General features: G+C 41.4%; 1 protein-coding gene across 6 annotated transcripts in view; it reads right to left on the bottom strand.

The window, feature by feature from the left end:
• The window catches only part of GRIA3 (glutamate ionotropic receptor AMPA type subunit 3), a 281,171-nt gene that overhangs the window by 117,670 nt on the left and 146,539 nt on the right, over positions 1–16,962 (bottom strand). For all 6 annotated transcript variants that reach the window (XR_005985642.1, XM_041740749.1, XM_041740750.1 and 3 more), the window contains exon 6: positions 1–54. Coding sequence is in view for 5 of the 6 variants with exons in the window: in XM_041740749.1 (XP_041596683.1) it covers positions 1–54 (54 nt within the window). In the remaining variant the exon portion in view is untranslated. The remainder of the gene's footprint in view (positions 55–16,962) is intronic.

The raw sequence follows: 16,962 nt of genomic DNA, 5'->3' as shown, positions 1-16,962 counted from the left end.
CAGGTTAGCAAGCATGTAGTGATAACCTCTTGAATGTTTCCCCAGGATCACAACCTGCAGAAGAAGAAATAAGAGATATTGCTTATTTAAGAAGAGCATTTTCAATTGCCCAATCAATGGGAAGTGCAATAATCAATCAATGGGCTAGAGCAAATTACTTTTAAATGGTCAACAAAGTGTTAGGTCTCTTGTATACAGTTAAATCACAGTTAACTGGACCAGAGTTCTTTTTGCACATTTCAATTTCAGTCAGAGGATACAGGAAGAATTGCTAACATCAAAGTTAAAAGTGTCAAAAACAAGGGAGAAAAAGCTCTCTAAACTTCCAGGTCAGTAGCATCCTTGTCACTTAAAATAGATGGCAGAAGCGATGAAGCTGATGATCCCCCACCCATGAACTGGATTCTGTACTTAGCTGCTGAGATGGAAAATGGGCTGAACATGGAATACAAATTAGAAAATAGAATGTACAGTACTTTTTTTGTTGTTATCTGGAATGCTTAGGGAATAGAACACTCCAGGAATGGGGCTAATGGGATTTTCAGGTTAATCGAGGTTGCTTTTGCTTATTGAAAATTTTCTAAAATGCTTACCTTCCTTTTCCTGCCTTAATATGAAAGATTTGTGACCATTTATACAGATTTTGGTGCTGGATACAAGGCCCAGGGCAGTGGGGGAGAGGATTTTCCCCTAGGGGACATCTGGAGATGCCTGGAGGCATTTGGTTGTCACATCTGGAAGAGTGACTAGTACATAGTGGGTAGAGGCCAAAGATGCTGCTAACCATCCCACGATGTACAGGATAGCCCTCCACATCAAAGAATTGTCTGGTAAAAAATGTTACTAGTGCTGAGGTGGAGAAACTCAGTTGGGGGTCATCATTCTTAGTTGGGGTCATCATTCTTACGGTAATTTTCGTGAATAACACTGTATTCTAAGCCTTACAGTTTACAAAATGCATTTTTGTTATTTTTAAATATGTAAGTGGATTGAATGATTTCCAACCAAATATATTGGTTGTCAGTCAGAAGTTTTTGACTAAATACCTCACATAAGCTTATTTCCAGATAGCTAAATAGGACAAAATCTGGTTAATTGAGATTTTATAAAATGTCACTTTATTAAGTACTATGTACAAAGTACGGTACTGAATGCAGCGAGGGGGAATAAGGGGGGGTAGCACACAGGTTAAAGATACAACCAGAAGTGGAACCAGGTTTTGTTCTAGGTCTGACACTAATACCTAACTTTAGGAGCCCTCTTTAAGAAAAGTGAAACAAAATCATGAATAGTAAGGCCTTGGGAGAACCCATGCAAGTAGGGTACAATTAGGCTTAAGCTTCATGACAAGTTCTATCATGGACACAACTATCAAAGGATTTAAAAACAACTTGGCAGGGGGGCTGGGTGGCTCAGTAAGTTGAGCATCTGACTCTTGATTTTGGCTCAGGTCATGGTCTTGGGGTCGTGGGATCGAGCCATATGTTGGGCTCTGTGCGCAGTGGGAGTCTGCTTGAGATTCTCTCCTTCTGCACCTCTCCCAGCTAAGTAAGTAAGTAAATAAAAAAATCTTTTGTAAAGATAAAAAACAACTCGAGAAGATAACAAAATTACATAAGTATCAAACCAGAACTATATATAAAAGGCTATAGTAACAGTAAAAACAACTACCCTTAATTGAGTTCTTAGTAGAAGCCACACAGTGTGCTAGGTGCTTTATATGCATTTAATCCCTAAAACAATTTAGCAGATTACGTTTCATTTTATAGATGAGGAACCTCAGCTAGAGAGAGTTTAAGTAATATGCCCAAGGCCACACAGCTCATAAATGGTAAAGCTGGAATTAGAACCTGGGTCTGTCTGCCTACAGCAGTACATTACATGCTTTCTCAATATGTGCTAAATGTCAAATACCAATAATTGTTCTAGATTCTTGGAGAAGAAGAAGAAGAGGTATCTAAGGTCTGCTGGGATGGATAGTGAAGGTTTCCTGGAGAAGATAAGGTTTAAGCTGGCTCAAAGGAGTGGAACCATGTAGTTAAATATGCTTATCATGCTGGCATTAGAAGCTCTCCAGTCATTTCAAGGGCTGAGAGTGAGAGAGAGAGAGCAAGCGAGAGAGAGAGCGAGAGAGCTGTTTTTGATTAATTTAAAATATGAGCCACATTTCTGACTGATTATTTATGGAGGAAATGAAAGGTTAATGAATGTCTTGAGGAAGTGATTTCTCACACTGTCATGACACAAAATGAGCTGTTAGGTATCTGCTGGGATGTATTCTTCAGTGTCCGCTTGTGAGAAACATCCTTACTGGTGACATTTGTTAACTTTTGATGGCAAGTTGGGGCCATACATTTGTTGAATTTTTAATTCACTGACAACCCTCAACATAATAAAATCAGAGGGTTTTGAGTTCTTCCAGAAAAATGAGCAAGATTCCTGAGGACATCTGGCAGAGCTTAGAGAAATAAGGCAGCAAGCCCAAAGGAAATGGGGTCTTTCTCACCGGAGGAAGGGCTTAGTGTCCTTTTGAGCAGAGGGAAGGTGAGAGGGAGCCATTGAAGCATTAGTGTTGTGAGAAAGGCCCCAAATAAGAACCCAGAAGCCCAACCTTGTCAAGTACTCACTGTTTGCTTGTGGGCAAACCCCTCAATGTACTCCTGCCTCCATTTCCTTATCTGTAATCTGGAACAATGAACCTGGCCCTTCCTGTCTCAGTAGTGTCTTCAAGATCAAAGCGAAGAACGACAGACCAGGCAGGGATGCGCCTTATGTAATTACTCGAGGTTAAATAACCCGGGGAGGGGGTCGTGTCACTCCCTAAAACATTATATTTGGGTTTAGAAACTCTTGAAGCTATTGGAATATCTGCTTTAGTCCCTGCCTGCCCAGATAGTCTGTTCAGAAGAAACTCACTTATTTGAAGGTAGCTGGCTCATATTATCACTCCCAAAACTTAGCTGAAGCTGGAAGGGATGGGGAAGTTATCTAAAGATAGGAACCTTTAGGTGTCACAGAGCTGCTGTCTCGGAGGCCAGGAATTATTTCCTCATCCTTATTTCCAGTACCTTCTTAACTCTTACTTAACATACAGTTCTTACCAATCGTGGGTTTTCAGTTCAAAGTAAATGAGAAGCTGCAAATTAGAAGGGGTGTATAGAGAGGGAGGGGGTAACATTGGAAAGTGGAACGTTAGCAGCAGGGGAAGTGACAGGCTGTGACTCCGGCACAGTATCCACAGGGATGTTCATGGTGAATGCCTGAGTCATCAGGGTCTGGTTGATTGCATTGGTAATCTCTGCCGGAAAAACAAACAAACAAACAAACAAACCAGTGATACGTTTTGTGGAAGGTTTTCATCAGAAATTCTCCCAGTCCTGAGACTTTCTAGAGTGTACTCCAATATCTTGAAATCATACTTCCATGAGGCAGCAGCGATCCTACTGATGTGAGCTATAAGGGAGGCCTCCCTGCAAAAAGTGCCCTGTTTTGCTCTGGGTCTTTCTCTTTTTTGCATTTTTGGTGCAGGGCTTGTGGGAGGGAGGGTGAGGTGGGAGGACCGTGTGTGATAGAATGCACAAAAGAACTAGTTAATGGGAATGATTCTTGCGCAGTTAGTCCTCAATCTTGATTCTTGCCATCTGCTATAGACGAACAAGGCATAAATTGTACCCTGAGCTATTTAATGACTCTGGTAACCAAGAGAATATTCAACTTTGCTTTTACAGTAATTATAATAGCTCTTTCTGAATTAGTTTCAGAACTTCAAGTAGAAAAGCTGTCTTAGTCTACTGTTCAGTTTAAGGAGGAAATACCAAATTCCCAAATCCATGTACCCTATTCACTGAGCCTTTGTGAGATTTGTTGGAGATGATGGATGGCAAGTTATGATGGCAGATATGATAAATGTAATAAGGAGAGACATGTCAAATGTAGATAAGATTCATTGTTTTAAGGAAATTTATTTTGAGTCTCACAAATAGGATCTGAAAGAACAACATGCCACAATTCAAATTCACTGAAACTTAAACCACAATTTTGTTTGCAGATAAAAACAGTTCTTACATACTAAGTTACTGAGTCGAGCATATAGCAGATCATTAAGTTATTTGTTAAAGCAGCCAGTGAATCATGGTCTACTCGTTTGGGGGAAACGTTTCCTTATTGACTCCCCCATCCGCTTATCTGTGACATTGGAGGCTGGGTTTCACTGAATAGTTAAAAATAATTCAGAAAATATTCAGTTGGCTTTCTGTGTGAGAGGCCATTTCTTTTTCAATCTAATGTTCGATCTAGACATTTTTGTAATTTTAGAAATTTGAAATTAAACTGCTCCAGAAGACTACTTGAGAAGGCCCACAGACCCTTTGGGAGCAAAAGCATCTGCTTTTCTATGCTCACATTAAAAAAAAAAATATGTGTATGTGGAAAAGTGTCTATGATTTTTTCCCCCTTAGATCCATCTGGTATGCAGATTAGGTTATTTGCAGACCTAAGTATCTCCATGTTTGGATTTTCTACATCGGTGCCAAAAAAGGATCTATGTATAAAGATTGATCTTGCTTTGAGTACAGAACATGCCTTCCTGCTCACCTTAATCTGCTTCTCTTTGATTTAGGTACCCTGAGAAGTCTGGGGGGCTGGGGAGAGATATGAGGGAGGCTTCCAGTTTTAATGCACCTGATTTACCTATTGTATAGGTGTTTTCCCTTTAAGGAAAAACCCACATTCCTTGTGTTCAAAGGGAAAACATTCTTCAGGCCCCCCCCTTTTCTGCTTCCTCAGTTATAAAAAGATATGTTGTCCTATGGCAACCTATCTAATTTCAGCTGTGTTGGGAGTTAAATAGTGATATTCTACAAAAATCAGCCTCAGAATATGCCACACTTCCCAGAAGAAATCTTCCATCAGATATGATAAAAGGCATTCATTTTCTTGAATGAAAACCCCGAGCTACTAAATTGCTTTAGTCTTAGTAAACATATATCAGAAGTCAATTCCGTTAGAATTATTTTGTAATAATCTCAATCTGCACACACGTGCTCTCCTCTAACTGAAAAACAGTGCCTCATCATGTGGTCATCTGACTTGAATAAATGTGCTGGATTAGTGTGGCAGAGAAGAGCCAATCACCCATCCCAAAGTCAGCCCAATGGCAGCAGAGGTGGGGGTGCTGCCGATGGAGAAAGACAGGCTGAAGCTTTTCACAAAGAAGGAAAATGGGAGTATAACCGAGAAATCTCATCAGCGCTTATGCTGTCTAGAGGGGAAGCTTATGCAGAGAGAAGGCAATTGAATAAGGCATCAAATAAAATGCTAGGATGTGAGGATTAGGGGATGAGGATTTCACCAAAGAACACATCTTTGGGAAGTTTCACTTCTCAGACTTTAATAGTGTATTCACTATGACTGAATGGAATATACGGAAGAGTTAATGCTAAACAGCAGGAGAAGCAAAGAGAACGTAGAAATGCGAAGCAATACACGGCCACAAGTAAGTTAAAGAAGCAACAGATTATTCTCGCTCCTGTAGATAAGGGACCATTTCAGTGCATGTTGACCGTGGTGGGACCACCTCACTGTATCAGCCTGAAAACAGTATCTCTCAAATTTCATTCCCTTACAGACTTCCATTTGTGTCCTATCCACATCTCACAATACTATTACATACTTCATGTTTATCCTTATAGCCAATCCTTTTCTTAAATTTAGCCATGTCTAAAGCAATAATATTCATGAAACTACATACAAGAAAATAAATACAACTGTATAGAAATAAAATATATTTCTCCAGATGTCACTGAAAATCCTACGGTATACTACAAGGGGTGGTGGGAAATACTGCCTTAAAGCCATCACATCTTTAGAGAAGAGAATGTAGATTGTGTCTGCCTGTCTGATAAAATAAGGTTAATTTGCCTTATGGTTCAAATCTTGAGTATCCCTACCTATTTTAAAAAGTTCACGAGTTTTGTAAGGGAGAAAAATGATGGGCAGCGTTTCGGAGGTAACAAATAATGCCTGGGACTGGGTACAAATGACAAATCTGGAAGCTTACAAAAACATTTCCTAAGGCAATTTACATGTATTGACTCACCCAGGAAGTGCAGCAACTTTGATTGGTTAGAGTCCTTGGTCATGGGGCCAATAATGAATATTTAAAACACCTGGACCTTTCCACGAGAACTTCCTGTAAAATGATGTGCTTCCATACACTGTGCCTTTTCTTGGAGTACCTCATCTGGAAGATCTTTTACAATACCCTATTTATATTTGGAAATATTCTAGATGTTTCTTCAGGTTAGTGGGGTAGTGTGATTTTAACTAGTATTTAGCCTAGAATAATACAGCAAAAAGAACCTTAGTTTTTCTTCAACATACCCATATGTATGACTTCTGTAGTCTCTTTGCATTTGTATTAGCTATACCCCAAGTTAGTGATAACTTATTTTACAATACATACTTATTTTTTAAAAAAAGATTTATTATTTATTTATTTGAGACAGGTAGGGAAGGGGCAGAGGGAAAGGGAGAAACAATCTCAAGCAGACTCCACACTGAACATGGAACCCAGTGTGGGGCTTGATCTCACAACCCTGATATCATCATCTGAGCTGAAACCAAGAGTCAGAGGATTAACTGACTGAACCACCCAGGTGCCCCTAAACAATACATTTTTAAATAACAGTGTTCTTCACGTGTTCCTTTATGAAATTTATGGTCAGTTATTTTATGTTCACACTTACAACCTTGGCTTTAATATTTACAACTTTATTCTAAATATCAAATGGTATCTTTTTCCTTTGTAGATTCTGCAAAATCATTTAGGCGAAAAGCACTATAAACCTGAATTTCTAAGACCTACTTAGAGAACGATATAGGTGGGAAATAGAAGGCTTGAGAGCGCCAGTGGATTCATTCTTTGTAGTTTTTTTTCATTACTTGAATTAAAGAAAAAAGTAATGGCAACATCTGGCATATAGCTGAATAGTCACTCAAATATGTGTTGCTTCCAACTGCAACCACTTGGGAATAGGTAGAATAATGCAAGACTTCCTTCATTTACCCACGATTCACACTTTCCCATCTTTAGGTATTTATCAGGATCAACAACGCTAGTACCATTCCTAAAATGACACTTTGTAGTGTTTATATTTTTCTTTATAGATGTGATCTGAATCACCCTGAAAGCTTGGAACAAATTGGTATTGATTAAAGGTGATATACTAGAACAAGATGGTTCTGGATTCAAATCCTGCCATTCACCTATTAGCTACATACGGTGTGCAAAACTGAGCCATGGATGGTTGGGTATTAGAAACCCAGGTTCAGCCCAGAATGATGGTGCCTTCACATTGGTGGGGGTGGAGGAAGGAACATTTGGTGTGGGGATATGGAGAATAAGACGTTCTCTTTAAAACTCCCTGATTTTGCCTCTGTGAATGAATCTTCTGTTTGTACAATGCTTCCAGCATTCGACAACCTAATCTGTGAGATTTTCTGATTGCTGAAGGAAGCGAGTGAACAAGTTTATATTTTCAAATAAAAGTAAATATCTCTCAGAAACCCAGTATATTTTGGGGGCCTTAGTTTTTTAGAATAGTTGCTTACTTGGCAGATTTCTCCCTCTTCTAAGACCCATGTCATTGAAGTGTCTTTCAATTTGGCAATGGATGACAAATGATAGAGGCTTAGTTCATGGCAGACCAAACAGAATTCTTCTAATTCACTAATATTTGGTTTGCTTTGGTCTTTCACTCCTGCTATTTGAATTTGGCATTATCTTCCCCACTCTGACAGCTCATCTACTTTTGTGATCCCACTGACATGATAACAGTTCAAGCACTCTAGGCAGAATTACAGACTTTCAGCCCCAAACAGGGGGCTCCTGAGAGCCAATCATGAAATATTCAGGAATTTTGTCAGCCAGTTATTAAGGCATTAGTGGCTTGAAATCAGCCATAGTAGAAGTATTTACACTATAGAAGTCGGCCAACACTACAAATCACAGCTTTCCCCCCTTGAGAGCCAGTTTACCTGCATACTACTGGACTCAAAAGGCATATGGGTTGAGGTCCTTAGTGGATGGAAGACTTCCCTCACTTAACCAAATTTCATTCAACTCTTCTTCTCATGGCCATCTGTTGAGTGCCTGCCCTGTGCTAATCCTGGGGCCAGATGCTGGGGAGACAGAGGTCATCAAAACCTGGTCCTAAGCCTAGAGGATCTCAACACCAGAGTAGGAAAGACTGCCAAGTTAACAGACAATTGCAACCCTGTGGGACAAGTATGAGGACAGAAAAATGTATAAGGTACAACTGAGGAGAGAATGATGAACTCATAACCCACTTGAGATAGAAAGTGCTTTGTCTCCAACTAAAGACCTAAAGAATTTTTCCCTGTGGTTTTTATAAGTGGGAATCTGACAAACAGGTAACTTAAAGATAATGCTATTTTGAAAACAAAGAGAGATGTATTTCAGAGGGCTATTTCTCTTGATTTCAGGAGAGCCTCACTGTTTTACAGTGCTTACACACTAGAGGAAAGATTTTTATTTAGACCAACATAGGCATTTGTTGTGATGACAGGCAAGGCTGGCTCCATAAGAAATTGTGAATGAAATGATTGGTTGGAAAAGCTAAGTTAGAAGGCGTCTAAGTGGTTATGTGGTAAATAGAATGGGATCTGCTAAGGGTAATGGGTTCCAGCATTGCCAGTCACAAGCTGTGTAACCTTGGGCAAGTTACTTAATCTCTTAGAGTCAGTTTTCCATCTGTAAAACAGAGATCATAATAGTTGATAGGTAGTAGAGTGGTCAAGAGTGCAGGGTAGACTGCCTGGGTTAGGCTCCCTCCTTTGCCCTTTAATAGCTGTGTAGCTTTGAGCAATTAACTTAAACTCTCTGTATTTCAGTATGCTCATCTATAAAATGGGTCTATCATTAGTACCTACCTTACAGAATCGCAGCAAGGAGTAAAAGAAATAATGTATCTATAGTTCTTAACACAGTGCCTGATGCTTATCCTATATTAGTTATGTTCTCCCTTTCTTATTCCTATTGTAATGCTCCTTCCCTCCATCCTTGTCTGCAGAAATTGCATCTATCATTCAAGGCCTGCTCATATGCAGCCTCTTCCATGAAGACTTCTCTGATTTCATGGCCCTTACTCTAAAAATGTACGAAAGTGTTTTCCTGTTGCTATGGGATAAGGGATATGGAGAGGCATCAGAACTTGGTGTGGAGGGGTATTGGAGCCACTGGTCAGGATAGCACAGGGTTGGAGGTGCAAAGAAGGAGCTGAGATTTGCATGTGGAGTTCAGGCATTTGAGTCGAGGGTAAAAAAAGGACAAGAACCTGAGGGTACACCAACAACAAAGAAATCCACACTGTCACCCTCCATCACTCCCTCCTCTCCTGCCCCAAACACTGATCAGGACCAGGAGTCCAAACCACACAGAGACTATGGTTGAGAAGACGTGTGTGGAGAGCTGGAGGTGGAGCAGAGACAAAGAAGTACAGGTTATCACTGAACTGATCATATGTAGTCATCACAGCATTTGTAGCACAGGAGAGAATGAGGGTTGGAAGTGGGCATTGAGAAAGGTGAGAGCAGTAATTTGACAAGATGGATTTCTCTGCTTAGTAGACAGTTGGCCAGGAGTCTCAGGCCACCCCACACTGACAGTAACAACTGGTCCCTGGCTTTATCCACGCTTCATTTCCAGAGCAAGGAGGCATAGCAATTCCAGGCTTTCTCATTTGAATCCACAGAGGCCTTGGGGGCAGAGAGAACATGAGGAACACAATCCACATTCCTTGGAGGCCCAGGCTACAGGAATGTCTTAGGACAATATTTCTCAAAGTGTTTGTTGTCTGGATCACCTGGAGAACCTTTGAAAATGCAGGCACCTGAGCACCTCTCCAGGGAGTCTGCATTCTGACATTCAGTTGATTATCATGCACACTGAAGTCTATAACTACCTTTCCATATGGTAATAAATGCACTTTGAAGGATTCTCAATGATGAAATTCTCATGAAAGGGGTTAAGAAGGGAGACACTGAGCTTATGGGGTGCACCCTTGAGAAGCTTCCATGGTAGGGCAGGGGGCAGCATGAGGACACTCATTCAGACTCCTGGAACAGGAGCCAAAGGAGGAATCTCTGACATATTTTTGTTTTAGACAGCACTGCACCAGAGGTAGACTCTTGAGACAAAGATTTGAGGGCCAGTAGTTGGGATTCCAGGAAGCACTGGCAGAGGAGTGAGAAAATGAGACAGCAAAAGGAAAGAGCCAGTCCCCAGTTATTCCTGAGCAGCTTAGCTCTGAGTGCTTCTGGGAGTGGTACCTGAGGGCCAGGAAACTGGAGCCTTTGTCCTTCACTCCCCATTCACCATTGGCTGATAGCCTCCTGGTGTATTAATTCCTACCCAGCATTTCTGACTTGTCTCACTCTCCGGCTGGGAGAAAGGCTTCCAGGGGAGAATAGCACGTGCTTACAATAGGAGGCCACTGGCATGGATAACAAAGGCTAGTGCCAAGGGGCCATGGGTATGGCACCCCCAGCACCTGCTGCAATTGTAGTGGCCCTTAAGTCACACATACTGCCACTTACAGTTTGCATACAGCTTTGCTATTCATCATTTGCAACAGATGGAAAAAACAAACATGAGGTGGGCAGTAGAGCGTCATGGTGGTGGCAGTGGAGCCTGGAGTCAGACTGACCCAGAGCACCAGTTCTTCCTTTTTGTTGGCTGGGTGGCCTTGGACAAGTCACTTTACCTCTTTGAATCTCAGTTTCCACATCTAAAATAGGAATCATAATGGCACCTACTTCATAAGGTTATTGTGAGGCCTAAATAAAGGAATGCATCAAAAATTTCTGGCAGAGCAAGTAGCTTTAAGGGGATTCAACCAACATCATTTCCCTTTCTCTCACCCTTGTCTTTACTCATCTCAGGTACCCCATAGCCTAGAGCCCCAGTGTATGGCACCAAGGTGATGTTCAATAGATGTTTCCAGCACAGAAGGCTTAAGTCCACCTTGGAGAAAAGTCCAGATTGCTTAGAAAGTGGTAGAAGAAGGTGCCATTTAAAGTAATACAAAATTGAGAAAAGTGTATTGTGCAGAGGGACATTGAAGAAGTTCAGACGCAGGGAAGACTCTCTTCTGGAGAGGAAGATGCCTTTTTGACTCAATTTTGAATGACTGGGGGCAAGGGGCTGTTGCTGGCAGGGAGAAGGGGAGAGAGGATCCCTGGTGGAAAGATGCCCTGGGCAAGGGCCTGGTGGTGGGACAGAACAGAAGACACACATATGCTCACATTTATTGAGCATTTCCCATGTACAAGGCACTGTGTAAACTGATTTTTCACACGCTTTTTCCTCACTGTATCCTTACCACAACCCTTGAAGGTAGGTATTATTATTAATTTCATCTTCCATATCAGGAAACCGAAGCCCAGAGCAGTTGGGTAACTTGCCTGAGGCCTCACAGGCAGAAAATGATGGAGCCTGGAGTCAAAATCGGATCTGACTCCAAAGCCCAGTCACTGGGTGGTAGCAGCTATACTAATGATTACTGATCATAAGAACTATGATTTGACTGTGGGATGATCAGCTCCTACTATGAATGAATTCAACAAAAACTGAGGACCTACTGTTATTATGTATTATTACCAAAGGGGGGAGCAGTTATGGCCCGAGTCTTCGGAAATTCTCCTTTGTTGCGGGGCATCCTGGGAATTTCCCTTTGGTTTCCCCTAATTATTTCTCAAAGCTGTGGGCCTGGTTCATATGATCCTGACTCCAATTTTCGATTCCCTCTCAGTGTACAACATGAGTTGTCATTGTTTCATCGCAAGCTGCACTTGTGATGAATGCTGGATAATCAGAACAAAAGCACAGGAAAAATAATTAGGGGGAACCAAAAGGAAGAGGCTCACAGCCTTGAATAAGAGACTGTGCGGAGGTTTCTAGGACTCAGTCCCTGAAGCTCTGACAATGTATTTTGATCCTTGTCTGCATGCAAATGAATGACTCCATCAAATCAGAGGCAGTTTGTCACTGTGCAGGTTATGTAGCTAGTTAATTAAAAGTCTGAGTGAGCTGGTGCCTCTCTGCACTGGGCTCTGAAGATAACCAAACCTATGTCTTGACCAGGCAAGTTAATTTAAAATAAGTGACCTCAATTGGGTAATGGCTGCAAGTTCAAATTCAAGAATCGCTATAATTAGTCCCAGATGGATCTTTTTTTTTTAAGATTTTATTTATTTATTCATGAGAAACACAGAGAGATAGAGAGAGAGGCAGAGACACAGGCAGAGGGAGAAGCAGGCTCCACGCAGGGAGCCTGACGTGGGACTTGATCCAGGGTCTCCAGGATCATGCCCTGGGCTGCAGGCGGCGCCAAACAGCTGCGCCACCGGGACTGCCCTCCCAGATGGATCTTAATTGTTCTTTCAGGAAACAGAGTGGGGAAGGGGGAAAGAGAAATGCCCAAGCCCAAAGTAAAGGTTATTAGCCATACCTTTGAAAGTAGGGGAGCTGACTGGGGCAGGGCATAGGTATTGTGGTATAATAGGAGTTTTGTTGCTGCTGTTCTATATACATCCTTCCAGAGGCGGTGTGTAAAATGGGTCTAGCTCTTTTTGAAATAAGGTCTAAAGAAATTCAGCACTCTGAACCATGTGGTCTCAGGCAACTTAACCTTCTTATGTCTGTTTCTCACCTATGTAATAGAGAAAACACTATTAACTCTACCTACCTCAGAAGACCAAAGGAGATACCTTGCAAAAAAGCTTGGAAAAACTGAAAAGCTCTATAGGGCAGTGTGTATTCTTGCTTTAATCCAGGAAAGTTTCCCAATCAAAGATTTTTGATTTTAGAGTATAAGGCCCTACACATATGCTTCTTTTTATTTTTCCCTTAGGCTCTATCATAAACCAGGTGCCTTCTGAACTACACCTCATATCTGTGTGGTGGTACGTGATGTTCTAAATTCTTAGGAGGTGTACTTACAGAGCTAAAAATGATTTTGGCTTTGTGGGTTTTTGGAAGGAGTCAGATTATGAAATCGGATCCTTCTCCATTCATGTTAAAATAAATCTTAGACTTGAAATTACATGCTGGCACAGCACTATGATACCATGAGGTTAGTGTAAGTCACGGTGAAAGCAGGATGGCATTATCCCTGCTTGTTTTTTTATATGAATGCTTGAATTTCTCTACAGTGTTCTGGTACATTCTAATTGCCCATATCTTCCCAAGCCTTGGAAGCCAAATTAATAAGAATTTGTACAATGGTTAAAACAATATAAGTGAAAAACTCCTAACCGAGTACAAAACCTTGGAAGACCAAGAATTTGACCATGTTGGGCTGCACGAATGACTGCTTTTGAAACTGTTTTTCCCCACCTTGATTCCACTTTTTTATGGTTTTATGGTATTTATTTTAAGGTTTTATTTATTTATTCACAAGAGACAGAGAGAGAGGGGCAGAGACACAGACAGAGGGAGGAGAAGTAGGCTCCATGCAGGGAGCCCTATGCAGCACTTGATCCCGGGACTCCACTCTGAGATCATACCCTGAGCCGAAGGTGGACCTCTGAGCCACCCAGGCATCCCTTGATTCCACTTTTTAAAGGGAATTGTATTGTGATACCCATTTGAGTCCCTCTTAATGGAATATAAGCATCTAAGACAGATTTACAACCTATGCCTACTGACAGTAATCACAACTGTTTATCCTTCAAGCCTAACCAAAACTCATTTAAGGAGCTTGCTTTTAAATCAGAGTCTGCGTTTTGCCTTGTTAGATGAGCCAAGCAAATAATGGAGTTGTGTCTTCCAGAATTGCATTATTATCGAAGGGCCGTGCCTTTTGCTGAAAAGAGCTTGAGGTCATAATGAACAAATAAACAAACAAAAAGCCCTGGCTCCACATTACCCTTCATCACTGGGAAACACTCATCCGTGGTAGGGAGCAGCAGAGGACACAGCTTTGCTAGGATTTTGCAAAGGTTAAAGTTATAGGCCGAGCCGTCATTTCTACAAATCTCCCCGGGGAGTTCCTGTAGCGCAGCATGAATAAAAGGCACAATATGCAATGCATGCAGGACTGGAGATTATTCTCCAAGTGATAAATGTCAGGACTTTTTTTTTTTTAGCTAAAAAGTCAAGAAGCTAAAGCTATTTATTTAATCCAACAAATATTTATTGAGCACTTACTAGGTTCCAAACTGTTTCGGATGCTGGGGATACAGCAGTGAGCAGGATACAAAAAGCCCTGCTCTCGTGAAGCCTAGACTCTTGTTGGGTTAGCTAGTAATTTACTCCCTCCTGTGAATTCCTGTGTGGTTTCTACCTCTCATCTTTCTCTCCCACTACTAATTGTGTGCCCAATTTAGACGTGTGTCCTGGGTCCCAACTAGACTCTAAGTCCTTGAGGGCAGGGCCTCAGTTTAAATTTACTAGGGTGCACATCATTCAGCACAGTGCCCCGTGGGGCATATTCAATCAATGTTTGTGGATGATGAGAGAAAGAAGACGACTCGGAATACAAGGAAGAAGGATGAGAAGTGACATTAACTTGAAATGTTCTTTCTGGGGTAGTATGTTTTCGTATGAACAGACTGCCTTAACCGATACAGTAATTCCAGGCAGTTGGGCTGGAAGTGGGATGGGGTGAGGAGACTGGTGGCCTATTCAGGGGGACCTATATGTAGATTTCTATTTGGTCCATGTATTGGCATAATCTTGGGTGGTGTGCCACGAAGAGTATGGATGTTAAAATCAAATCTGTGTTTATATCCTTGGTTTTTCACCTCAGTGTCTTCATTGTAAAATGATAGTGTAGTTTAATCCCTAGGTAGAATCCTCTCATTTTGGAGACCGTGTTACTGCATTTCCTGGTGGAAAAACCCCATTTCTTGAGGATCAAAAGTTCATGATGAAAGATAGAGTCGTGTTCTGGCCAATATAGCCTGTGTTCTTATTGGTATCAAGTTTCTACTATTCTGCTTTATGACATCTGAGCTAATCTTAATCTCCTAATTGGCACTGCTTATTAGCATTCACTCTGACAAGTAGGAAGTGGCATTTATCATACCTATTCAAATATCAAGTTCCACTCCCTTCCACCAAACCAGACGAACTACTGGGTCCTTGAAGCCTCAGTTCAACAAATCATGAGGAAGAGGCCTCCCTGATCTTCAGGTCAGGCTGAAGTAGGCATGTTTCTTCTGCATTCCATCAGGATCTGTGTTCTCCTCAGTCACTGTGCTTATCACACTAGACCATGATCATCTGTTTACTCAACTGTGTCCCTACTAAACCATGAGCTCCTTAAGGGCTCTCTTATTTGTTTTTTACTTTCTCTTTGAACTTCTTACTAGTTCTTATCCAGGACAACAGACATAGGCACCGTGAATAGGAATGTTGTCTTGCTTTCAAGGAGAGCTTGAAACCATCTCCTTCCATTTCAGCAAATCTGCTGGAAGGGATTGTGTATCAGAGCCTTCTGTTTCCTTTTTTCATGCAGTTAAGAAGATAAAGCCATTCACTTGTTTCTCCCACTTCAAATAGTATTCCGTTTGTATAGATTCTATGAAGAGGACACTTGAGCAACGGGTCCTTTTCAGTTTCCACAAATAACCAGATCTGAGCTAGTCTTGTTTATGCAAAAAGCCTTTGTCAGATATGCTGGGTTCTGTTGAGATGAGATTGCCAACGGAACCATCCCTTTCTTCCTCTGGACTACAGTAAGGGGAAATTCATTGCCATCTGACAACTTTTCAGCTAAACTCTGAGCAAAGCAAATAATATGGAACTCATGAAATTACTTTGCAGACTGAACAGCTTTCACTATGTTTGGAGAAACCAGACTATTTTCTCTTGGCTCATAAATCCTCCAGGACCTAGACCATTATTAACATTACTCCTTTTCTTTAAAAAATACAGTTTGATGGCAAGGCTGTCATGCATGCATTGACATAAGAAAGTTAAGAGAATGAGTTGCAGGTCACTGAGTGGTAAGGACCGTAAGAGAAAGTGGCGGGGATTTCATGTGTATTGTCTTTTGAAGGTTCTAGATCACTGGCTATAGTTTAGTAAGCAGGGTATTGTGGTGGAGGCTGCAGTGGACTGAATCACTGGGGAAGTAGACCATTGGGAGGTTTTCTCAGGTAAAAAAGGTCATCCTATTTGGTTTCCGTATTCTGCAATTAGTGCTTTATCTTCAACAGGTTGGGTGTGAGAAGCAGCCCATAAGTCTTCTGGGGAGGAGATGAGAACCACATTCCTCCTCCCTAATGAAAGCAAATGCCTAAGGATTTGGGGAGGGACCTGCTGCCACCTGCTATTGATGTAGCTAATGCAGAGGAGCTAAAGGCTCTGTTGGGAGATGCACTTTCCTGTTACTCCTTGCACTCTCTGATGGCTTGGTGGTCGTTGCCATGGACACCAATAGCAAAGGGGTTTGGGTCAAAGTTTGAAGGATTGCGCTGTGCTTGAGTGAGTGAGACTGAAACTAAGTTAATGCATGTACAAATAAGGTGTGTTTCTTTCCTTTGTGCCTTTGAGAAAACTGCAACAAAGCAGTCTGTCAAGCAACAATTGATTTTATATTGGCCAGGGAAGGGGGAGGAGGAGCGATTTATTGAGTAGGAGGTTCTCAAGTTAAAGCACAGGCAGTAGTTTGAAATAGGTCAAGAGAAGTGAAAAAGACTCTCAGAGCTGTTGAGGACGTAACAGTGATGGAACTTAAGAATGGCCATTAAGAAGCTTTCAATAGTACCTTCTTTGACGGCCTAGTCTACTGTTTAGGTGTCCCCAGATCTTCTGAGGTTCTACTCTATTTTGGTTCTTCCTTCTTATTTACCTCTGCAAGTGTGCATGTGTCTTTTATTTTTATTTTTATTTTTATTTTTTTTGACATTTGAGAAATCTTTATCATCTCTGCA

This window comes from Vulpes lagopus, chromosome X, assembly GCF_018345385.1.
Source record: "Vulpes lagopus strain Blue_001 chromosome X, ASM1834538v1, whole genome shotgun sequence".
In the NCBI taxonomy this organism is placed as follows: domain Eukaryota; kingdom Metazoa; phylum Chordata; class Mammalia; order Carnivora; family Canidae; genus Vulpes; species Vulpes lagopus.
The sequence above is the reverse complement of the archived record's forward strand: the minus strand, read 5'-3'. Positions and strand labels throughout refer to the sequence as shown.